The sequence below is a fragment of the Carassius carassius genome, chromosome 18 (assembly GCF_963082965.1).
Source record: "Carassius carassius chromosome 18, fCarCar2.1, whole genome shotgun sequence".
Lineage (NCBI taxonomy): Eukaryota > Metazoa > Chordata > Actinopteri > Cypriniformes > Cyprinidae > Carassius > Carassius carassius.
This window is the reverse complement of record NC_081772.1, coordinates 4,007,909-4,033,469: the sequence shown is the minus strand read 5'-3', so window position 1 is coordinate 4,033,469 and position 25,561 is coordinate 4,007,909. Positions and strand designations below refer to the sequence as shown.

Genomic DNA, 25,561 nt, shown 5'->3' with positions numbered 1-25,561 from the left:
CAAGAGGTTGGATTATTAATTTGCTATCAGCCAACTTCAGCTATGGACAGTGTTTGGACATTGATGTACAACAGATGAGACTTTCCACATATCAAATTTTTTTTTTTTACATTTAAATTTATATGTAGCTGTATTAACCTGAATTGAATGTTTTATATTTCGTATTTAATAAATCCATTGATTTGAAATTCCTTTTTGACAATATGGACATTAGTTTTGTGGTGACTGCATCCATTTCAGATGTATAACAACTGGTTTTCCCAAAGACTTAAAGGTACAGGTTGTAGGATCTGCCACGAGAGGGCGCACTATCAAAACAATAACAATCGCGTGGTTTGATGACGCTAAGAAAAGAGCGTGGAATGATGGGATGTTTTGTCTTCTACCCAACCGCTGATGTCCATCAATCAGACGGAAAGATAAATCATGGATTTAACGCAAGTAGATTACATACAAAGTCAATGCTAAGACGCGATCAGACTATGGATTAGGCGCTGGTATAGAGATGCGATGCCGTATATTTGGCGTATATGCCCCATAATACAAATCTTGTTGATCGTTATAATAGAATAAATTTTCTATAAATATACGAATCAAAACAACTCACCTGTCGAGTAAAACAGAAGCGAGATCGGCATCTCTTTCTAGTTGAAGTTTGTCGCGAACCTACTTCCGCATTTGTCCACAACACTGTTGCCATGTGGTTTTTACATCAGGCGGTAACAAAGGGTAACTAACACTGCCCCGTGTCACTGTTTAGAATGGGAATTTTCTCATGATTTACAAGTAGTTGAAAACATTAGAGATATTGTTAGTAATCAGCTGGACAAAATATATAACACTAGCCTAGTGGGTTTTGGATATTTTACTGCAAATATCTTACAAATTGTACCTTTAAGTCAGGGTTCCTCAAATCTTGTCCTGGAGGCCAATGTGCTGCAGGGTTTAGCTCCAACCCCGATCAAACTCGCCTGCCTGTGATTTTGTAATCAGGTCAAGTCTGCTTTATTGTCAATTCTTCCACATGTACAGTACATACATACAGAGAATTTAAATTGCATTACTCTCAGACCTTTGGTGCATACTTATAACACTAACAGTAGAACATTAAATAAAGATAATAAAATATAAAGTACAACTATACAAATATACAAATAGGTCATGTAAAAAAGAAAGATAAGTAAAGCAGCACAAGGCACAAGGGAGATAGAGTGCAAACCAGTGAAGTAAACAGTGCAGATATAATTATTATAGTGCAAAATAGCTTATTTAGTCTGTTTAAACTGTCAGTGCTGAATGAGGTAGTGAGCAGACCAATGCTTTACAAAGTGTCTGGTGCAGGTCCCAGAGTGTTTGTGGGAGCTGGTGGTGGGGGCTGAGGTTCAGAGTTCAGTGGGGCATTGGGAAAAAGGGGGGGGGGGCAAGATCGGGAGGGAGTTTAGCTTCCTGACCGCCTGATTAATGAAGCTGTCCTTCAGTCTGCTGGTCCTGGCCTGTAGACTCCGCAGTCTCCTCCCTGATGGCTGCAGACTGCATAAGCTGTTTGATAGGTGTGTGGGATCACCTGCGATGCAGAGGGCTTTACGGAGCCCCCGGAGCTCTTCTCAGTTTGTGGAGGAAGTAGAGACACTGCTGTGCTTTCTTGGCCAGTGCTGCAGTGTTGTCGGTCCAGGAGAGGTCCTCTGTGATGTGCACACCCAGGAACTTGGTGCTGCTCACTCTCTCCACAGTCGCACCGTTGATGGTCAGAGGAGCATGCTAAGTGTGCACTCTCCTGAAGTCAACAACAGTCTCCTTCGTCTTCTCCACGTTCAGAGAGAGATTGTTGTCACTGCACCACCTGGCCAGGCGGCTCACCTCGCTCCTGTAGTTGGTCTAATCTCTGTTGCTAATGAGACCCACCACAGCTGTGTCATAATAAAGTCTTAAAATCTTAATACAAATCTTAATAAAGAGTTTGGAGTTGTGTGGTGGTGTGCAGTCATGGGTCAGCAGAGTGAAGATGAGGGGGATCAGCACACATCCTTGGGGGGCCCCAGTGTTCAGTGTGATGGTGCTGGATGTATTGCTGCCGACCCGTACTGCTTGAAGTCATCCAGTCAGAAAGTCTAACAGCCAGTTGCACAGGAAAGTGTTGAGCCCCAGTTGGACCGGTTTGTGGATGAGCTGTTGAGGGATGATTGTGTTTAATGCTGAACTAAAATCTATGAACAGTATTCTGACATATGAGTCTTTTTTTCTCTATCTGTGAGTATCTGAGTAAAGGGTAGTGGCGATGGCATCATCGGCATCATCGGGGGGGGGGGGGGGGGGGGGGAGCTTTGCATGCATTGATCCTGCTGAGGAATCACCTCACTCCGTCCGGGGACAGCATCATCACCTGGTGCACTCACCTCACCTGCCCAGATTTGAGTATCCCTGACTTAAGTTATAGTAGCTGAAAAGTATTCAAGGCAGGGATCCTCAAATCTGGCCCACAAGATCCACTTTCCCGCAAAGTTTAGCTTTAACCCTAATCAAACACAACTGAGCACGCTAGTGTCTTCAGGATCATTACAAAATCACAGGTAGGCGAGTTTGATCAAGGTTGGAGCTAAACCCTGCAGTGCATTGGCCCTCCAGGACAAGATTTGAGGACCGCTGGTTTAAAGTGAAACAGATGTATTGCTATAGATCGGGCTGCATCATGTTCCTGGAGATCTACCTTCCTACAGAGTTCAGTTCCAACCCTGATTAAACAAACCTGTCTGTAATTATCAACTGCTCCTTCAGATCCTAATTAATTGGTTCGGTTGTGTTTGATCAGGACCAGGTTGGGCACACCTGTTGTGGATTAATAGTGTGGACTAAGTGAGGACTGCCCCTACAGGGCCATCACTAATGGGGCGGTGCCTGGCGGTGGCACTGGACGGCCCTCGGTGGATGGCACGACACTCCTCCACCGCCCGGTGAACAGTGACGGCTCCTCCGGTTTTGGGCAGCCGGCAGGAGTCCCCCGTTCCCTGCTCCTCCTCATTCTTTTTGGATGGCAGCAGGCTCTGGCCCCCTGGTGAATGGCGTCGACTCCTCCGCTCCCTCATGGCTGGTGGCCAGACTGCTATGCCATGCTCGATGGCACTGCGGATTCACCCCAGAGGCAAGGGATCTTCAGCAGCACATCCCTCCTTCCTCCCGGGTTTCGGCACCAGTGTAATAAAGACAAAACTCCATGATCATGGGAAGAAGGAGGCAGGAACCAGCAGACAATCAAATGAAACTTTAATAACAAAAATAAACACAGCGTGACAGCCCCTCGGAATGACTGTTACGCACAAACAAAAACCAAACACAAAACAAATCCCAGGCCTGGTCCTCTCTCATCCCTTACTGTTGGCGCCCCTTTTTTACATCCTTTCGATCTCCTCCATGGGACGCGAGACCGGTGAGTGGAGCAGGTGTCGCTCATTTTCCAATCACTCCACCGGCCTCGCTCCGTTCCCACGGCTCTCGGCCCCGCCACACTTGTCAAAAAATGCTTTGTTTATGATGAGGAGAATGTTTTAAGCTGTTGGAACTTGTAAGATTTTTTAATGGTACAGCTGTTATATGTCAAAAGATCAAGCCAAATTCAAGATGGAGCAGTAAAGCCCACCCACTTTAATTTGATTGGTCATCTCAAACATTTTGTCATTTACAAGCAACTCATGTTGAAAAATGTGAAGAAAAAAAACATTTATATATATATAAATATTCAATTATATATATTATATATACATATATGTAAATATGCAAAAATAAATGTTTGCTAACTAAAATAAATGTTTAATTTAGCTACTTGCATCAGCTGAAGCATCGCTCTGGAGTTGATTTGACTGGTCATCTCAAAACATTTTTTCACTGATTGGCATGCAAAACACTTAATATATTTTTGTATTTATTGAACTCTTCAAATTATTATTTTGATTAAAATACTTTTAAGAAAGTTTTAGAAATGCTTCAGCATTTTTGTCAGCCATGTTGAATTTAAAAATGGAAATAAAAAGTACAGACACACAGAATCATATCTTAGGTTAAAATAATTTTATCTTGTCTGCATGTACGTTGTAGGTTTACACTGAAAGACTGTTTGTGGAGGGGATAGATATGCTAGTATTGACTGTGCAGTTTTCAAACACTTTATTAAAATTTAATTGATATGGATCCATGAGAGGGGCAAAGAGGGGCAACACTGGTAAACTCAGTAGTGCCCTGAAGGACATACAGCACATATAGGCATGTATAGCACATACAAGATTCTTAAAACTTTTTCTTTCAATGATTTCTTTTGCACTAATATGAAGGTTTGGTTCAGAAATGGAACACAAAATACAATAAAATAGATACACTGCAATATGTTCCAAACAGAAAATTATACATAAAAAATAATAAGAATAATAATTTGTTTCATCGTTACAACAGTATTGTTCTTGAAGAATTTGTCTGAAATATTGCTTTGGATAGAATGATTCTGAAAGCATGTCTGAACCAGCTGTAAAAGAAGGCATAGACTAAGGGATTACAGGTGGAATTATAATATCCAACCCAATAAAATAAATCAAACAGCAGTGGTGGTACAGAGTAACCAATGAATGGATCAATAAGATTGCAAAGGAAAAAAGGTATCCAGAAGGTCAGAAACACCCCAATGACGATGGCTAAAGTCTTAGTGGCTTTCCCCTCTTTTTTAAATTCAGAATTCACGCTCTGGATGGCCTGAACCTGCCGTTGAGCTGCGTGTAAGATCTTGAGGTACACACAGAGCATCATAAAAGCAGGACCATAAAAACAGATCAGTGAAAATATAGTAGCTCCAGCTTTACTCTGGAACAGTGTACATCCGCCATCACATTTAATGTTCTCATAGTAAAAATCCTCAACACCAAGTATATTAAGCTCCATGAAGATCATGCCAAACCCCAGAGCAGCTGAAACACTCCAGCAGATAATAATCATAACTAGTGTGGCCAGTGATGTCATTTTACTATGATATTGAAAGGGGTGACATATAGCATAATATCTGTCTAAAGAAATGATACAGAGGTTTAAAATTGATGCGGTACTCAATGTTACATCAAGACTGCTGTGTATTTTACAGAACAAATCTCCCAGATACCAGCACGTCTCGATGGATCGCAGCATGCTGGGAGGCATCACAACTCCTCCTACAAGCAGATCGGCCACGGCCAGAGACAGGATGAGGTAGTTAGTTGCTGTGTGAAGCTGCTTGAAATGAATGACTGTTATGATCACAAGCAGGTTTCCTATGATTGTGGCAATTGAAGAGACACTGAAAAGGATGTAGAGTAATATCCGAGTTTCCAAAGGATAGACAAACTTCTGACAAGACCTGTTACTAAACTCATAACAGAGAAAAGGCTTTTCCCAGATTTCAGTTTGACTGATGTTGATTCGGATTTCCATTTACACAATTCTGGAGCTTCCCTGCTTAAAACAAGAAAGTGAAGTTAACTTCAGCCTGCAGTTAGGTGTATGCATCTCTGTCAAAGAATTGCATGTTAAAAGCTTGATGATTGGATTATTTTAAATACAACACAGCACATCAAAGTCTCTCCATCCATGTTCTTACCTTTCTTTCTACAGTGAAAAAAGGCTGCCTCATGAAGCAGAGCGCACACATTTATAGCACAAGAGTTTCATAACAACCTCCCTCCTGTCAAATCACACCGCATCTGAGTTTCCAAGGAAACTTAGTGTTCTCATCAGTCTACAACAGTGTCAAACACAAGGCCAAAGTGCCAAACCTGGCCGCAACCTTATTTAATCTGACCCACAAAATAATTTAATTTTCCTTCCTCCCATTCATACTGTTTGTGTATTGTTTTGTTTATTGTATGGTTTCTTTATTGATTTGTTTCTTGCTGTCTTTGATTCAGCTTATTTTGTAGTTTACTTTTATAAACTCTCTGTTTGTGTATTTTTTTCTTTTATTAAGTGACAATTGACTTTCATCTGAGTCATGTTTATTTGTAATTTAAGAATGCCATATGTCTCCAATCAGGCTCTGGTATAACTTTGTTTGGTGTATTTGATTATTTGTTTTCTCATGTGATTTAGGCTTCTGAGCAGGGAGGCTAGTTCTAGTACCCTGGAGGTGGCGTTCGGAGCACAAAGTGTGGATTGCCGTGTGTGATCACTTATCTCACTGTGTGTGTGTGTGTGTGTGTGTGTGAACGCATGCGTGGGTCAAGAATAGTCACTCTACAGCTGGCCTACCCTGCTACAGTTAAGCCTTAGTCATTCTAGTCATGTATGTGGTGTACTGAGTTGTAGTTGTTTAACCCATTGAGTTATATCTTAGTCTGGCCGTTTTAAAGTGTCTTATCTCATTATTGTGAACTTAATAAACGTTTTGTATTATGATGCCCATGTCTCTGCCCTCCATTGTAACGAACCTGTGTGTCAGTGTTTAGTTCCCCTCACTTGAAAGGGGTGGCGTAGTCAGCATTAAATAAATTCTTGTTTAGTATTCATAGTGCCATTTACTCCTCTGTAGCTACGCTACATTCTGGCGTAGTCTGCAGGGTCTCTGTGTTAGGCAGGGGCGCGGTTATCGGTGGTTGTTTGTTTTTTTTTCTCATATATATATATTTTTTTGATAGTCCAGTAAGACAGCAGCTTACGTCCGGTGGATTCTGATTTTCATTGTGGGTCAACTTAATCTTGTTAGTAAGTTATTGCGGTCAAAATTATGGAGGAAGAATTGCAGGAATTGAGGGAAGTAGTAGCTCAGTTGTGGGCAGAGAATGAGAGGTTGCGTCAGGAACGTTTCCCTGCACTACCTGTATAGAGTCTGGCCCTAGTGACGCACTTCCTATTGTTGTTCCTGGTCCTTCTGTTGCCCTCCCCTCTCAATCAAGTTACACAACGGCTGTCCTGCCAGAAAGATTTTTCTTTGTTCCTTGAGAAAGGAAATGTCCAAAATTTAATGGCAGGGTTGGTCTGAGTATTGACGAGTGGGTTGAAGATGCCCGAGCTTGTATGCAGGCTCGCCACCTGTCGGTTTCTGATAAGGCTTTCTTTTTGGTTGACCATTTGGAGGTGGAGGCAAAGGAAGAGATTAGGTATCATTCAGAGATTGAGCTGAATGATCCAGATAAAATAATTGCTGTGTTGTGGGAATTGTATGGTTGCTCACAGTCGTATGTGTCATTGAGGCATTTTTTTCAAGGAAGTAACAGGAGGGTGAGACTTTGCTGTTTTCTCTCGCCCTGATGGGCCTCCTGGAACGGGTGAAGCAGCAATCACCTTATGTTATGCCAAATTCTCAAATCTTGGTACGTGATCAGTTTATTGAACATGTTTGTGACCTCGCACTTCGCCGAGAGTTAAAACAGTTAATACGTCATCAGCCCACATTAACAATGTTAGAGGTTCGGAGCGAAGCTCTTAGATGGGAAAGGGAGGGTATGTTGGGGAGTACGAGGGGGTGAAGTCATTCAGTTCCATCTGCCTATGGGATTCAGTATGGTGTGCAAGGTGAGTCGTGTGTTGATAGATTTCCCCATCAATCTGAATAGGGTGAGCTGAGGGAAATGATGAGATCACAGCAAGAGCAGTTAAATAAGTTGACTCAAAATTTTGCTCGCTTGCAGGTCTCTCAGCCACGTAGTCAGTTCCCTCATCGTGGCCATGTTATATGTAGGAGGTGCCAAAGACCTGGCCCTTTTGCTAGAGAGTGTAATGGGGAACGTGTACTCCCTCGCCCTCAACTCCTTATGCCCGCTTCGTCAACTGGAGGTAGACAGTCTGGCCCAACTGAGTTATTGGGAAACTAGTTTATACAAGTTCCAGTTTGTGTTTTCATCCAATGAGAATGATTTAGGATGTACCCATTTGATTTTTTCATGACATCCCTCTGCTGGATTCTGTTCCTGTTCGGAAGCGGTACCGGCGGATTCCACCATTGGAGTATGAGATGGTAAAGTCTCACATTAATCAGTTGTTGGAGGCCAGCATTATAAGGGAATGTTGTATGCTTCCCCTATTGTTCTTGTTAAAAAGAAAGACGGTGGTTTGCGTATGTGCTTGGACTACCATCAGTTAAATGCAAAGACGAGGAAAGATGCCTTCCCTTTGCCAAGCATTGAGTAATCATTGCACTCCTTGACGGGGGCCTGTTGGTTTTCCACTATGGATTTGGCTAGTGGATACAATCAGGTCCCCGTCACTGAGAAAGATAGGCCTAAGACTGCTTTTTGCACTCCTTTTGGGTTGTTCGAGTGGAATCAAATGCCCTTTGGGCTTTGTAATGCCCCGAGTACCTTCCAGCAGTTAACCCTCTGGAGTCGATTAACGTATATATACGTTATGAGTCATTTTCTCCTGATAACCCCGAAAAGAACTCAAATTACACTTTCAGTTTTAATCGTACAGATAAGAGCAATACATCAATCGAATCTGTAAAGGGTCTACTTTTTTTTGGATACAGACATAATAACAACAAAACTTTGTGCACTTATAAAATAAAGATAACAAACAAGGTGTGCTGTTTGCAGCCTTTGTCTGCGCTGATCTTCATTTACAAACACGTCATTAAAATGAACTGTAACTCAGTGAATACTCAACAAAGAGACATAAGAGAGATATCTATAGAAAGCTTGACATGTCTACTTTTAAACTAAATAAGTGCTGCCTAAAACAGATATTCTGTGTTAAAGTAATCCATATGAAAACAACGCGATGTCCGTTTTTCAAGTCTACCTTCATTATATCTAATGTAACCACGCCCCCGCGCTGAACGCGCTATTCAGATTCAAACTGAAACGCGCAGCTTGAATACACCCATAACAGAAGAAAAAGCAGCGAGACTGTTCTTCAAGTTTTTTTTATTTTACTGTTTGCTTCGCGATGAGAGGAATAAGACATAATTAACCCCAAAAAGATGTGATGTGGTTGAGGATTTGAGAAATGGATTTCCTCAGAAAAAAAAAGAATGAAGTACTTTATTCAGCAGAGATCATAAACATGAGTAAGGCTACGTTCACACTGCAGGCTGAAACCACCCAATTCCGATTTTTTTGCCCCTATGCGACCTGTATCTGATCTTTTCATGACAGTCTGAACGACACAGATCCGATCTTTTCAAATGCGACCCAGGCCACTTGGGTATGTGGTCCTAAATCCGATACGTATCCGATCTTTTGAAATGCGACCTCCGTCTGAACGGCCAGGTCACATGTATCCGACCCGTACGTCATTGATACGCTACAAACGTCATAATTCTGCGTTGAAGTAGGCGGGAATGAGAAGATAAACAACAACCATGGCGGACGATGCTGCTTAAATAACTTTAATATTGCTGAACGAGCTCCGCTGTTGACTACACTGTTGTTGACATCCATGTTTAGCTACTTCCGCAAACAACGAGTGACGTCGTTGGCCTTTGAGTACTCTTCTGCGCATGCGGATCACTTCTGGGTCATTTCACGTTCACACAGGAGATCACAAAAGGTCGCATTTAATTGGAAATGTGAACGGCCTTGCAAAAAATCAATTTTTTTCAAAAAATCGGAATTGAGCATTAAGCCCTGCAGTGTGAACGTAGCCTGTCTCTTTTTATTTATTTATATACTTGTACTAGTTTTCACACAACGTGTAAACATTTTACTAGTTAGACTTTTTCCAAAGACTTTTTCCAAACTATAATTCCTGACTAAATGTATAATCAAGTGAAACATTATGAAGTTTCAATAACAATATACAATATATACCATTCAAAAGCTTGATGTAAATAATATAAATGTAACAAATAAATGCAACTGTAACAAATGTAACAAAAATGGTGTTCTTTTAATTTATCCCCCCTAAAAAACCTGAAAAAATATTCTCAGCTCTTTTCAAAATTAATAATAATAATAATGATAATAATAATAACAATACTTTTTTTGTAGAAAATAAAATTGTTAAAATGATTTCTGAAGGATTGTGTGACTGGAGTAATGATGCAAAAAAATTGTTTGAAAGTCAGCTTTGATTGTTCCTGATAAACTGTTTAACTGCTCCCCCAAGTGGATATTAAATTATGTTGTGGGATAATTAAATATATTCTAAAAAACTACAAACAAAAAATTATATACATTTATTTTGCCTTCACATTCTTTATTGTAACTCTTTCCTCTCAGTGGCACAGATGACTGAAAGGCTCATTATGCAGCTCATTATGCGGGCCTTTGTCTTCTCAGGTGTAAATCACAATGATATTCAGGATAGTTGATGCCTACTCGCATATGACTTTTACCAACGAAAAGTGTCTTAGAAAATTTAAATCAATATATTGTTTTCTGTAAGTAAGTAAACAAGATGATTTTCACATAATTTAGAAAGAAAAATTCTAGGCTACAAGCTCCAGTTCTCAAAAATCCCGGGAACCATTGTTCTTTATGTGTTTTTTTTTTTTTTGCCTTATTCAAGTGTTTTAACATTTTTAGTTTTTCACTAACCACGCATAACATTTTTTTTCTCAAAAACACAATCATGTACGTACAATAATTTCACATATTATTACAGCCCAGTTTGTGCTGATTACAGTGAGATTAGACTTTACCCATTTAGATATTTATAAGAAAATGAAAAAAGCACAAATGTGAGGGCATGACAAAACTTCTCCAGGCCCCAAAAATACCCTTAGACTCCAGAGGGTTAATGGAACGGGTGTTTGGGGATCAGCAGTGCAGATCATTACTACTTTATCTTGTTGATATCATAGTGTTTTCTTCTAGAGCGATTAGAAGTTGTCTTAAGCCGACTGGAACGTGAGAGGCTGAAAGCCAAATTGGGAAAGTGTGCATTTTTTCAACGTGAAGTGAGATATTTGGGACATGTGATCTGCACAGGGAGTCTCTACTGATCCTCGGGAGATTGAGGCTGTAGCTGAATGGCAACGCCCAACAAATGTGTCAGAATTACGCTCATTCTTGGGTTTCGCCAGCTACTACCGCCGCTTTGTGGAGGGGTTTGCAAAGCTGGCAGCCCCCCTTCATAAGTAGGTGGCAGAATGGATGGCTGTTAAGCCCAGAACTCAAGCGAGTCAGAGTTTCTATAATGCCTGGACCGAGCAGTGCCAGCAGAGTTATGTTGAGTTGAAGGGTAGACTTACTACCGCTCCAGTGCTTGCTTATGCAAATTTCTCACAGCCCTTTATCTTGGAGGTAGATGCTAGCCACGGGGGTTTAGGGGCAGTTTTGTCTCAGGAGCAAGATTGTAAGGTGTGACCCATTGCGTACGCTAGCCGTAGTCTACGGCCCACTGAGCACAACATGTCCAACTACAGCTCCATGAAGTTGGAGTTTTTGGTGCTCAAGTGGGCCATGACTGAGAAATTAAGAGAATATCTGTTAGGGCAAAAGTGTATTGTTTTTACTGACAATAACCCCCTCAGCCATTTGACTACGGCTAAGCTTGGGGCTATGGAGCATCGTTGGGCTGCCGAGCTTGCAGTCTACGACTTTGACCTCAGGTATCAGTCAGGTAAAAATAACAAAAATGCTGATGCATTGTTGAGACGAGGCTTGCTGGAGGTAAGGGAATTGTTGCCTGGGACTGAGGTCCCAGGTGCTGTAAAGCAAGCACTGGGGGCAGATAAACTTGTGACTCAAGCTGTAATGTCAGCCTTGCCTAGTTTTTCAGGTGACATGAGAGCCTTGCAGGAGGCAGACCCGTTGATTAGGGAGATTTTGGGTTTTTGGAGGTGGGGAATACGCCCTACGTTTGAGGAGGGTAAACTGCTGTCTAAGACTGCCTTGGTCCTACTTCGTCAGTGGGATCGGTTGTTGGAAAGGGAAGGGATTTTGCATCGTCGAATATTCCGTCCAGATGGGGGCGAAGGGATCTTCCAGTTGGTTCTTCCATGTGTCCTGCGGGGAGAGGTCCTGACACAAATGCATCAAACATGGGCACCAAGCTATTGACCATACCACTGAGTTGGTGCAGCAACATTGTTACTGGCCGGGCCTGACATCAGATGGATGAGATGTCAGGCTGCCATGGACTCTCAGACAGTATCTCAGAGCTTTATGGGCCATTTGTTAGCATCTAGACCAAATGAAATCTTGGCCATTGATTTCACCCTTCTTGAGCCTTCCCGTTTGGGGCTGCAGAATGTCCTGGTGATGACTGATGTCTTCACCAAGTACACATTTGCAGTTCCCACTCGGGATCAAAGAGCAGAGATGGTGGCACAGGTTTTGGTGATCGAGTGGTTCTATAAGTTTGGGGTCCCTGCTTGTATTCCCTCCGATCAGGAACGCAATTTCGAGTCCTCCCTCATCCAACAGCTTTGCAGTCTCTATCATATTGAAAAGTCCCATACTACCCCTTATCATCCGGTGGTTAACGGGCAATGTGAGCGATTTAATAGAACCCTGCATAGTCTTTTGCGTACCCTACCAAATTCCCGAAAGGTAGATTGGCCTTCTGCGCTCCCTCATTTACTCTTCTGTTACAACACTACCCCTCATCAAACTAGTCAAGGTGGCGAGTCACCTTATTTTTTAATGTTTGGTCAAGAGCCTCGGCTCCCTGTTGATTTTTTGTTAGGTAGGGGGCAGGAGAGAGGGTCCAGTGGTATAAATGAGTGGGTTTTAGAGCATCAAACAAGGTTGCAAGTGGCATCTGAGGGAGTTCGAGAGCACTTGAAGGCAGCTGCAAATCGTCGTAAGGAGAAGCATGACTTGCATGTTCGGGATGCACCACTGGGAGAGGGCCAGCTAGTTTATCTCCGCAACTATGGCGTGTGAGGGCGCCGTAAGATCCAGGACATCTGGAGCCTAGTGGTGTATCAGGTGGTGAGGGCACCTAAAACAGGAGGTTCTGTTTATACTATAGCACCGGTAGATGACTTGAGGAGGGTGAAGCATGTCCATCGCTCTCTGTTAAACACCCACGACTGCAAGCCTGTGCATGGATCCAACTCCATCATTAAGTTTGCAGACGACACCACAGTGATTGGCCTCATCACAGACAATGATGAGACTGCCTACAGGGAAGAGGTACAGCACCTGGCCACATGGTGCGCTGACAATAACCTGCTCCTTAACACCAATAAGACTAAGGAGCTCATTGTGGACTTCAGGAAGAAGAAAGTAGGCACGCATGACCCCATCCACATTAACGGGATGGCTGTTGAACGTGTCTCCAGCTTCAAGTTCCTGGGAACCACCATCTCGGAGGAACTGTCCTGGGCCACAAATACCTCCAGCCTGGTCAAGAAGGCTCACCAGCGCATCTTCTTCCTCAGGACACTGAAGAAGAACCAGCTGTCTTCATCCATCCTGGTGAACTTTTACCGGTGTGCGATTGAGAGCATCCTGACCAGTTGCATCACAGTCTGGTATGGGAACTGGTCAGTGGCTGACCGCAAAGCACTGCAGAGGGTGGTGAAAACTGCCCAACGCATCACAGGGACACCACTTCCTGCTCTTGAGGACATCCAGAGGAAACGCTGTCTACGACGAGCTCGCAGCATTCTCAAGGACTCCTCTCACCTCCGGTGCTTCAGGAGCCTCCGGACAAGGACCACAAGATTCAGGAACAGCTTTTTCCCTAAAACTGTCTCCTTCCTGAATTCTGCCCTCTGACACCCCTCAACACCCCCCCCCCCCCCCCCCACACCACACACACAGACTCCTCCCCCTCTGCAACACTACATCTGACTGATTTATTTATTTATTTACAACAAGCAAATAACAGTAACTTGTTATACTTGCACTACTGTCTGTTCATCCAGGAACACTGAATAATCCATTTGCACACTGAAATATTTTCTATGCACTTTACTGTCCATTGCAATAGTGTAAATTGTTCATATGTTCATAGTTCTGCCAATAGTGTACATACACTTTTACATAATCCACCTGTATAGTATGTCCATAGTACACCTATCTGTATATCATGCTAATAGTATTTAAAATCTGTTAATTATGTCCATAATACTTATCTGTATAGTTATTGTACATATTATAGACCTTGTATATTCTGTACTTACTGCTTATTGCACTTCTGGTTAAATGCTAACTGCATTTTGTTTCCTTGTACCTTACATGTGCAGTGACAATAAATTTGAATCTAATCTAATCTAATCTAATCTAATCTAAAGACCAGAGAACAAAATAATTCCCCTGTTCCTGGCCCTACAGAGGTGTCTGAAGTACTTGAGGCACCACCATTGGAGGAGTCCCCATCGTTGCATTAAGTGGATTTGTGTGTATTGGTATCTGAAACTCCCCATTTGGGTGGTAGGCCAGTAATGCAGGACCCTGCATCTTTGGGTCCCGCTGCCCCGCAGTCTGCAGCTGAGGCTATTGAACTAGTCGCCCAAGAGGATTTCGGACCACCTGGGGAAAGGCTAGCCACTTCACCGGTGGTAGAGCCTTTGTCAGTGGAGCAGTCTACTTCTAGTGAAGTTGCTGTGCGACGTAAAGGGAGAGTTAATGCTGGTCAGCATTCTAATCGTTACCATCTTCCACGGACATCAGGTAAAGTAGTGGGATTAGGGACGGAGGCTTCTGTACTGAATTCTGTTTCAGCCCTGTTTAGGCCCTGGAATTGAGTTGTATGGTCTTGTTGGCATCACTCTATCGTCGGACGACGATTCTATAGCTAGGGTCAGATTGTGGTAGAGTGGGTAACTTCCCTCTCCTGTATTTAGAACGACAGCCTATCAGAACATAGTACTGCTGATATAAAGGCTGCAATTAGGCTACCTGGGATGCGTCATTTGCTAGCTTGTGTGCGTTGTGCTTAAAGCTGGAATATCATCTGTTTTGTGGTGGTGTGTAAGGCTGCCATTATTCCCGGTTGGGATTGAGTTCATTCATCTTCAAATAAACTGTTGAGAATTGTGCTGTGAGCAACAGTATAACTTGTGTCTCCTGGTAACCAAAATCTACAGGACTATCTTTGGGAGGATTCCGTCCTGTGGAGGGTGAGGGCGATCACTTCCTTCATAAAACAGGATTACGACGACGTTGTTGTTTTGCTGTGTGTTTTGTGTTTATTTGTTATTTTCACTCTTGGTTGTACCTGTTCCAACTAACTCAACACTGTACGTGTTGGGCTGGGTGCTTCAGCCTGCCCTCCCATCCTAGAATTACCAGCTTTGTATAAGCATGTTTGTGTGGATTCTTTGGCTTTGGAGTTTGTCTGTTTCCTTCATACTGTTTGTGTATTGTTTTGTTTATTGTATGGTTTCTTTATTGATTTGTTTGTTGCTGTGTTTGATTTAGCTTATTTTGTAGTTTACTTTTATAAACTCTCTGTTTGTGTATTTTTTTTTTATTATGTGACAATTGACTTTCATCTGAGTCTTGTTTATTTGTTATTTAAGAATGCCATATGTCACCAATCAGGCTCTGGTATAACTTTGTTTGGTGTATTTGATTATTTGGTTTCTCATGTGTTTTAGGCTTCTGAGCAGGGAGGCTAGTTCTAGTACCCTGGTGGTGGTGTTTGGTGCACAAAGTGTGGCTTGCCATGTGTGATCACTTATCTCACTGTGTGTGTGTGTGTGTGTGTGAGTGTGTGTGTGTGCGCGCGCGTGCGTGGGTCAAGAATAATCACTCAACAGTTGGCCTACCCTGCTACAGTTAAGCCTTAGCAAAGTCCTTTCAGGCAAGTCGTGCCACTCGGCCGCCATCTTGGCAATGCCTCCAGGCAGCTATTTCAGAATGACAAGACCAGCTCCTATCTAAATGAATGGGCAGAGAGTCAGAACTGCACTTTCACTGGTCACCGGGACATAAAACAGCATTTATAGAAACAGCAGTGAAATATGATAAAAAATCGCTGAAAATTTTTGATGACTTTGCCCCAAAATAAGGTTTAAAACGCATTTTCCCCCACAGGTTATACCTTTACTACGCATGCGCAAGGGTTCCTGAACTGTGCGCATATGTCAGTGGAACCAGACGATAGGCTTAAATAGGGGTGCACCGATCGAGATCGGCCGATCGTTAATGCGCATCTCACCAGTAAAGCCGGTTATCTAATCAGCGGTAAATTCCATCAGGTGCTTGATTTCACATAGAGCCGCTGTTACTACACAGAGCCGTTGTTAACTGTCTAGTTGCGCAAATAAACGCTGATGATGAACGTGGATTTGCGCATCTTCTCAGTTAACAATGGCTCTGTGTAGTACCAGCTGCTCTATGTGAAATCACGCACCTGATGGAATTTACCGCTGATTACAGAACCGGCTTTACTGATGAGATGCGCATAACGATCGTCCGATCTCGATCGGTGCACCCCTAGGCTTAAATGTTTCCTGGCTTGACTGTTAAAAGCAGATGATTGGCTTTCCAGCGGGAGGGGCGGGTAGATGGCTCCTCCGGTTTTGGGCAGGCGGCAGGAGTCCCCCGTTCCCTGCTCCTCCTCATTCTTTTAGGATGGCAGCAGGCTCCAGCCCCCTTGCGAACGGCGTCGACTCCACCGTTTCCTCACGGATGGCAATTGCCCCTCCACATCGCGGGCGGCCAGCAGAAAGCTCGTCCGTCCCCGGCAACTCACTCCAGTCCACCACCTCGAGCGTCCCCGGCGCCAGACTGCTATGCCATGCTCGATGGCACCGCGGATTCACCCCAGCGGCGAGGGATCTTCGGCAGCGCATCCCTCCTTCCTCCTTCCTTCCGGGTTTCGGCACCAGTGTAATAAAGACAAAACTCCATGATCATGTGAAGAAGAAAAAAAAAACAACCCATGAAGAAGAATTTTGTTTTTAATGGTACAGATCTTATATGTCAAAAGATCAAGCCAAAGATCAATCAAAAGATCATGCCAAATTCAATTCTCTCATATCATGACCCCTTGAAGCGTTGGTCTGGAGCAGTAAAGCCTGCCCACTTTAATTTGATTGGTCATCTCAAACATTTTGTCATTGACAAGCAACTCATGACAAAGTCAGTTAAAATATGCAAAAATAAATGTTTGCTAACTAAAATAAATGTTTAATTTAGCTACTTGCATCAGCTGAAGCATCTCTCTGGAGTTTGCGCTTGTAAGCAACACTAAATTCACAAAGTTGATTTGACTGGTCATCTCAAAACATTTTGTCACTGATTGGCATGCAAAACACTTAATATATATTTTTGCATTTATTGAACTTTTCAAATTATTATTTTAATTAAAATACTTTTAAGAAAGTTTCTGAAATGCTTCAGCATTTTTGTCAGCCATGTTGAATTTAAAAAAGGAAATAAAGAGTACAGACGCACAGAATTATATCTTACGTTAAAATAATTTTATCTTGTCTGCATGTACGTTGTAGGTTTACACTGAAAGTATGTTCGTGGAGAGGATAGATATGCTAGCATTGACTGTGCAGTTTTCATACACTTTATTAAAATGTAATTAATAGGGATCCTATGGTAAACTCAGTAGTGCCCTGAAGGACATACAGCACATATAGGCATGTATAGCACATACAAGATTCTTAAAACATTTTCTTTCAATGATTTCTTTTGCACTAATATGAAGGTTTAGTTAAGAAATGGAACACAAAATACAATAAAATAGATACAATGCAATATGTTCAAAACAGAAAATAATACATTAAAAATAATAATAATAATAATAATTTGTTTCATCATTACAACAGTATTGTTCTTGAAGAATTTGTCTGAAATATTGCTTTGGATAGAATGACTCTGAAAGCATGTCTGAACCAGCTGTAAAAGAAGGCATAGACTAAGGGATTACAGGTGGAATTATAATATCCAACCCAATAAAATAAATCAAACAGCAGTGGTGGTACAGAGTAACCAATGAATGGATCGATAAGAAGGCAAAAGAAAAAAGGTATCCAGAAGGTCAGAAACACCCCAATGACGATGGCTAAAGTCTTAGTGGCTTTCCCCTCTTTTTTAAATTCAGAATTCACGCTCTGGATGGCCTGAACCTGCCGTTGAGCTGCGTGTAAGATCTTGAGGTACACACAGAGCATCACAAAAGCAGGACCATAAAAACAGATCAGTGAGAATATAGGAGCTCCAGCTTTACTCTGAAACAGTATACATCCGCCATCACATTTAATGTTCTCATAGTAAAAATCCTCAACACCAAGAATATTTAGCTCCATGAAGATCATGCCAAACCCCAGAGCAGCTGAAACACTCCAGCATATAATAATCATAACTAGTGTGGTAAGTGATGTCATTTTACTATGATATTGAAAGGGGTGACATATAGCATAATATCTGTCTAAAGAAATGATACAGAGGTTTAAAATTGATGCGGTACTCAATGTTACATCAAGACTGCTGTGTATTTTACAGAACAAATCTCCCAGATACCAGCACGTCTCGATGGATCGCAGCATGCTGGGAGGCATCACAACTCCTCCTACAAGCAGATCGGCCACGGCCAGAGACAGGATGAGGTAGTTAGTTGCTGTGTGAAGCTGCTTGAAATGAATGACTGTTATGATCACAAGCAGGTTTCCTATGATTGTGACAATTGAAGAGACACTCAAAAGGATGTAGAGTAATATTCGAGTTTCCAAAGGATAGACAAACTTCTGACAAGACCTGTTACTAAACTCATGACAGAGAAAAGGCTTTTCCCAGATTTCAGTTTGACTGATGTTGATTCTGATTTCCATTTACACAATTCTGGAGCTTCCCTGCTTAAAACAAGGAAGTGAAGTTAACTTCAGCCTGCAGTTAGGTGTATGCATCTCTGTCAAAGAATTGCATGTTAAAAGCTTGATGATTGGATTATTTTAAATACAACAGCACATCAAAGACTCTCCATCCATGTTCTTACCTTTCTTTCTACGGTGAAAAAAGGCTGCTTCATGAAGCAGAGAGCACACATTTATAGCATAAGAGTTTCATAACAACCTCCCTCCTGTCAAATCACACCGCATCTGAGTTTCCAAGGAAACCTAGTGTTCTCATCAGTCTACAACAGTGTCAAACACAAGGCCCAAGTGCCAAAACTGGCCGCCACCTTATTTAATCTGACCCACAAAATAATTGAATTTATCTGTGATTCTGTCATATTTCCACCTCAATTCATGTTGTCAGTGTGTGACATGAAGAACTGCTAAATTCAGATCTGATGGGAAGTTGATGGTGCCACTGAAACAATTCTGAGTCTGAGGACTTTGACAGCTCAGAGTAATACGTCACATGTTGTCGTTTCAAATTTGTAGCAATTACAACATGGCATGAATGCAGTTATAGCACCTAAATGAATCTGCAGCAATCAGATGGAAGTCACACAGAAGCTCTCAGAAAATTGATTGCACCTTGGGTAACTATAATGTTGACCCTATTCTTCTCTCAGTTGACTGATCACTCACTATTATGTCTTCAGGGAGAGGTGGATGAAATTACATGTTGTAAATTCAACACACTCAGATTCTATCACTGTGTTGCATTTATGCCAACATTCAGCAAATGTGCACATAGCCAGCTAAAATTACAAAATCTAGTTAAAAATAAAACTAGACAGATCTAGTTATAATATATATATATATACATTTTCAGTAGACAAGTCAAAGGTCCGGTGTTTCCCTAGTTTCAACAAACATTCGCAAGCAACATCACTAATTTAATCTATGTTCAAACTAGGGACTTTTTCGCTGCATGTCAGTCAGGTCGCTGGTGGGTGTTCCCACTACTGGTTGTCTAATAACATTTGCTAATGACATTCACGGATGTTATTCCATGTTGTACAATAAATCAGTTTCCTTGCCACAGTTTTCTTGCCACTTGCCAAACAAACAAATATAAATGGAATCAATGCATATAATGCTCAATAATAAAGATTAACAAGATCAGTGGGTGCTCTTTGCCATCATTGTTATATATCTGTGGCCAGAGCTTAAGCACCGGTCTTTCTGGATTTAAGAAAAATACAGGCTCGGAGTCAGCACTGTATCACCGTATGTACACAGAGACATAATAAATTGTACTGAAGTTGCCGACTGCTAAAATTAACTTCTCCATCTACCCTCTACTATAGAATGCGATGAAGGATCAAGTGCATTCCACTGACTTCAATTCTATTGGTTTTCACTCCCAAAATTCGCTCTTCATTTGCTTAAAGTTCAAGATATCTCAACTTTGTTGCTTCACTGGACACGTCTACATCCTGTCACCAATGGTCAGTGACACTCGCATTGCCTGAAAGCTCTCTGTTGAAATGAATGGGATTGTGTCATTTTGTCACTACGTATAGCTGGAAGTGTGAACGCAACTTCACGTGGTTAGAACTACAGCTCTCGACTTGTGGTTAAGCATAGTTTATTGCTAGTATGACATGGATTTAAACAGATCATACTCTTGGGTACAATTAGCAAGCTAACATGAAGTTAATTCTAGGCCTACATCGTTATTCCCTTTGAATATACGTTTCAGTCAATTTTAGCTTGTTGACAATCAGCACAGAAAATTTTATAATATAATTGTTGTAGTGTACTGTAAAGAATAAGTGCTATTTTCTAAGACTTCACATGTGCATAAAAGGTGTCATCATACATTTGTTTAGTGCACTTCATCAAGTATGGTGGATATATAGTGGCACAAATCAAACAAACACCCATAAAATGAATGTTTAACAAGCGGTAAGTAAAATTGTAAATTGTAAAAAATATCTTTGCAAAAGTGATATAATTTAATTTCAGAGGTGGAAAGTAACGAATTACATTTACTCGCGTTACTGTAATTGAGTAGCTTTTTTGTGTACTAATACTTTTTAAAGTAATTTTTTAAATCTGTAATTTTACTTTTACTTAAGTATATTTTGTTTAAAGTATTGTACTTCGCTACATTTTAAAACATTAATTACTGAGTAAAAAAAAAAAAAAAAAAAATCACTCCCTGGAAACTACGGCAGTAAATAATGGGCAGGAGGGCAAACTGGCGCTAAAATCACAAGAAAGATGCAGACGGAAAAAACAGGCGTTAGTGGTGCAGACACCGCTGAAAACGAAACCCCGTCATATTCTGAAGTTTAACTCGAAGGAAACGAAGTGAACCCCTGGCCATATGTATGCTCTATTATGCAGTGTAAGCTGTACTTGCCTAGGAAGACCAAACTAGCAGCTTATAAAATCTCGACAAGACATCAACCCTTCGCAAAATGTAGAGCTAGCTAAATAATTGCATCGTTGCATTGGTGGTTAAAATGAAGCTTTGACATTTTAGCAAGAGGTTTTGCACAAATTAGCCAAAAAGACAGTGGTGAGGAGTGTGCTATTTTTGTTTTAATGATGTGCGCGCGCATTTATAGTGCGTTCTTTCACTGTGTGATTCAGTCTCCTAAAATGCATTTAGAATGATCACAAAATTGAAGATATAGGGGCAGAAAATTCACATATTTATATAATTTCATATATTAAATCAAATTCACACAAAGAAGGCCGTCTTTTCCTCCAAAAATCATCATGAATATATACATATATACATACATATATATAACAGTTCAGTAAACAAGTTAATTAAGAGACTTGCGTTTTAGACACCATATTGCCTTTTTAGCTCTATTTCTACAACAGAAAATAATTCCAAACACAGCCACCAAAGCACAGTTTTGCGTCTCTGAGCAACGTGACAGTGTTTCGTTTCTGAATGAATCAACCATTTAAATGATTCGGTTCAATCGCAATGACTCACTTATTAACAATGACTTGCTGACACATACTGGCCATTTTAATTTCACATTTAAAGTATCTTTTGATTTTTTTTAAATAATTAATTTCTTATCATTTCAAATGAGTATTCAACATTTTATGTCTTGTATATCAAAACATTATTCATGCATTTGTAACTGCAGGTTAAATGCATTCTTGTCCTGCACTAAACAGTGTAATACATCTAAATGCCACTTCCAATGAATCTTCTTCATTTCCTCTGCATTAAAAGATGAGTTTGTTGATACTGATTTGCCTGGTAACAGCCCAAATGTTTTATTATTCTAAATAACTGATTCCTTTAATTAAAAACAACTAGTTTGAGATTAATAGACCTATCCCAGGGGTGTCAGACTCAGTTCCTGGAGGGCCGTAGCCCTGCAGAGTTTAGTTCTAACCCTGCTCCAGCACACATATCATGTAGTTTTCAAATAAACCTTAATGATTAGATTAGCTGGATCAGGTGTGTTTAATTAGGGTTAAATCTAAACTGTGCAGGACTGTGGCCCTCCAGGAACTGAGTTTGACACCCTTGGCCTGTCCCATTTTTGACTCCCTCCCACTGTTAAAATGTAACTAAGTAATTTTTAAGTAAATTTTTAATGAGTTACTTTTTACTTTTACTTGAGTTGATTTTTAGACTGGTACTTTTACTTGTACTTAAGTAAAATTTCATTAATGTAATGGTACTTTTACTTGAGTAGAATATTTTTGTACTCTTTCCACCTCTGTTTAATTTTAGATAGTGTTGTTTTGTACAAGTGTTTTGTATATTATTCAGAAAAATAGTTTTAACCTAATATCCTGAAATATGTACTTGGCACTTCAGACATCTTGAATTTGTTGTTATAGATAAAAAAAATTATATAAAATTAAAGGGTCCTTTAAAAATGAATTCATTTGATTGTAAGTCATCTTCTAGCACTGAATATGCACACTCAGCTAAACTTTATTAGAATTTAATTCATAGGGATCCATGAGGGGGCAAACATCAACACTGGTGGACTCAGAAGAGCCCTGAATGTCAAGACATACAGCACTCATATATGCAGGCACTTAAATCACATACACACAAGTCTTTAAAGAAAGATTAGGTTTGCATTTCGAGTATGAAGAGCATGAAGGTTAATTTATGAAATAACAAACAAAATAGAATAATAAGAAAAGATAAGATTAAATATGTCCCAATCAGAAAACATTGAGAAATGCATTTGCATATGATCTGTTTCCTTATTACAACAGTATTGTCCTTGAAGAATTACTCTGAAATACTCTTTTGGATAGAATGACTCTGAAAGCATGTCTGAACCAGCTGTAAAAGAAGGCGTACACTATGGGATTACAGGTGGAATTATAATATCCAACCCACAGGAGCAAGTCAAACAGCAGTGGTGGTACAGAGTAACCGATAAAGGGATCGATAAGATTACAAAGGAAAAAAGGTATCCAGAAGGTCAGAAACACCCCAATGACGATGGCTAAAGTCTTAGTGGCTTTCCCCTCTTTTTTAAATTCAGAATTCACGCTCTGGATGGCCTGAACCTGCCGTTGAGCTGCGTGTAAGATCTTGAGGTACACACAGAGCATCACAAAAGCAGGACCATAAAAACAGATCAGTGAGAATATAGGAGCTCCAGCTTTACTCTGAAACACAAAGCAGCCTCCATCACAGTCAATGTTCTCATAATAGAAATCCTCAATGCCAAGAATATTAAGCTCCATGAAGATCATGCCAAACCCCAGAGCAGCTGAAACACTCCAGCAGATAATAATCATAACTAGTGTGGCCAGTGATGTCATTTTACTATGATATTGAAAGGGGTGACATATAGCATAATATCTGTCTAAAGAAATTATACATAGATTTAATATTGATGCAGTGCACAATGTTACATCAAGACTGCTGTGTATTTTACAGAACAAATCTCCCAGATACCAGCACGTCTCGATGGAGCGCAGCATGCTGGGAGGCATCACAACTCCTCCTACAAGCAGATCGGCCACGGCCAGAGACAGGATGAGGTAGTTAGTTGCTGTGTGAAGCTGCTTGAAATGAATGACTGTTATGATCACAAGCAGGTTTCCTATGATTGTGACAATTGAAGAGACACTGAAAAGGATGTAGAGTAATATTCGAGTTTCCAAAGGATAGACAAACTTCTGACAAGACCTGTTACTAAATTCATAACAGAGAAAATGCTTTTCCCAGACATCTATTTGGCTGATGTTGACCCGGGCATCCATTTACGCAATTCAGATTCACCGTTCTGTAAAAAATAAAAGAATATTAGCTGCTGACACTTGCAAACAAGCTTTATTGTTTATGTATAAATAAATATTACTCGTCACTAATCATAATAACAGGTTCTTAACTTTTTTTCTTAATAGCTATCATTCTTACAAATAAGAAATGAACAATAAAATAATTTTAGACATATTATTAATACCAAAGTAAAAATAAATAAGAATAAGCAACTATACATTTCAACACATTATTTAATTTTATTAAAAAATTTCAGTAGCATAACCATCCAGAGCCTTACCTTTGTTTTTCAAGTGGCAAAGGCACACTCTTCATCAGAGAGCCCAGATTTATAGTAATGCAAACTCCCAATAGTCCTCTTTTAAATCCTTGCACCAATAGGATAGCCTTTTCTCCATGATTAGCAGTGTAAATAAGTCAGAATGCATGAAATAGCATTAGACATCCCTTTGCACACACTGCTCTATGTGTGTGATCACTGTGTGTGTTTGTTCACTACTTACTGCTGTGTGTGCGCACTTAGATTGGTTAAATTCAGAGCATAAATTCCTAGTATGGGACACTTTTAAATAAATAACTTAATAATTAAATAAAATTACATATATCTATACTGTATATGTATATAAACCCTCCACCTTCCCCAGCTCCACCTGTATAGATCTGCTACGAGGTGATTAATGTACAACCCGAATTCCGGAAAAGTTGGGACGTTTTTTAAATTTTAATAAAATGAAAATTAAAAGACTTTCAAATCACATGAGCCAATATTTTATTCACAATAGAACATAGATAACATAGCAAATGTTTAAACTGAGAAAGTTTAAAATTTTATGCACAAAATGAGCTCATTTCAATTTTGATTTCTGCTACAGGTCTCAAAATAGTTGGGACGGGGCATGTTTACCATGGTGTAGCATCTCCTTTTCTTTTCAAAACAGTTTGAAGACGTCTGGGCATTGAGGCTATGAGTTGCTGGAGTTTTGCTGTTGGAATTTGGTCCCATTCTTGCCTTATATAGATTTCCAGCTGCTGAAGAGTTCGTGGTCGTCTTTGACGTATTTTTCGTTTAATGATGCGCCAAATGTTCTCTATAGGTGAAAGATCTGGACTGCAGGCAGGCCAGGTTAGCACCCGGACTCTTCTACGACGAAGCCATGCTGTTGTTATAGCTGCAGTATGTGGTTTTGCATTGTCCTGCTGAAATAAACAAGGCCTTCCCTGAAATAGACGTTGTTTGGAGGGAAGCATATGTTGCTCTAAAACCCTTATATACCTTTCAGCATTCACAGAGCCTTCCAAAACATGCAAGCTGCCCATACCGTATGCACTTATGCACCCCCATACCATCAGAGATGCTGGCTTTTGAACTGAACGCTGATAACATGCTGGAAGGTCTCCCTCCTCTTTAGCCCGGAGGACACGGCGTCCGTGATTTCCAACAAGAATGTCAAATTTGGACTCGTCTGACCATAAAACACTATTCCACTTTGAAATAGTCCATTTTAAATGAGCCTTGGCCCACAGGACACGACGGCGCTTCTGGACCATGTTCACATATGGCTTCCTTTTTGCATGATAGAGCTTTAGTTGGCATCTGCTGATGGCACGGCGGATTGTGTTTACCGACAGTG

General features: G+C 40.7%; 3 protein-coding genes across 3 annotated transcripts; all 3 read right to left on the bottom strand.

Moving 5' to 3' along the window:
• Positions 1-4,428: 4,428 nt before the first annotated feature.
• Positions 4,429-5,439, bottom strand: LOC132091796 (trace amine-associated receptor 1-like). Its single transcript, XM_059497901.1, has one exon. It carries the CDS (start codon positions 5,437-5,439, stop codon positions 4,429-4,431), a length of 1,011 nt encoding a protein of 336 aa, XP_059353884.1.
• Positions 5,440-17,617: 12,178 nt separating this feature from the next.
• LOC132091795 (trace amine-associated receptor 1-like) lies at positions 17,618-18,628 on the bottom strand. The gene has a single exon (XM_059497900.1). It carries the CDS (start codon positions 18,626-18,628, stop codon positions 17,618-17,620), a length of 1,011 nt encoding a protein of 336 aa, XP_059353883.1.
• Positions 18,629-22,900: 4,272 nt separating this feature from the next.
• On the bottom strand, positions 22,901-23,911 carry LOC132091794 (trace amine-associated receptor 1-like). The gene has a single exon (XM_059497899.1). The coding sequence runs from the start codon at positions 23,909-23,911 to the stop codon at positions 22,901-22,903; it is 1,011 nt and encodes a 336-aa protein (XP_059353882.1).
• Positions 23,912-25,561: the final 1,650 nt, after the last annotated feature.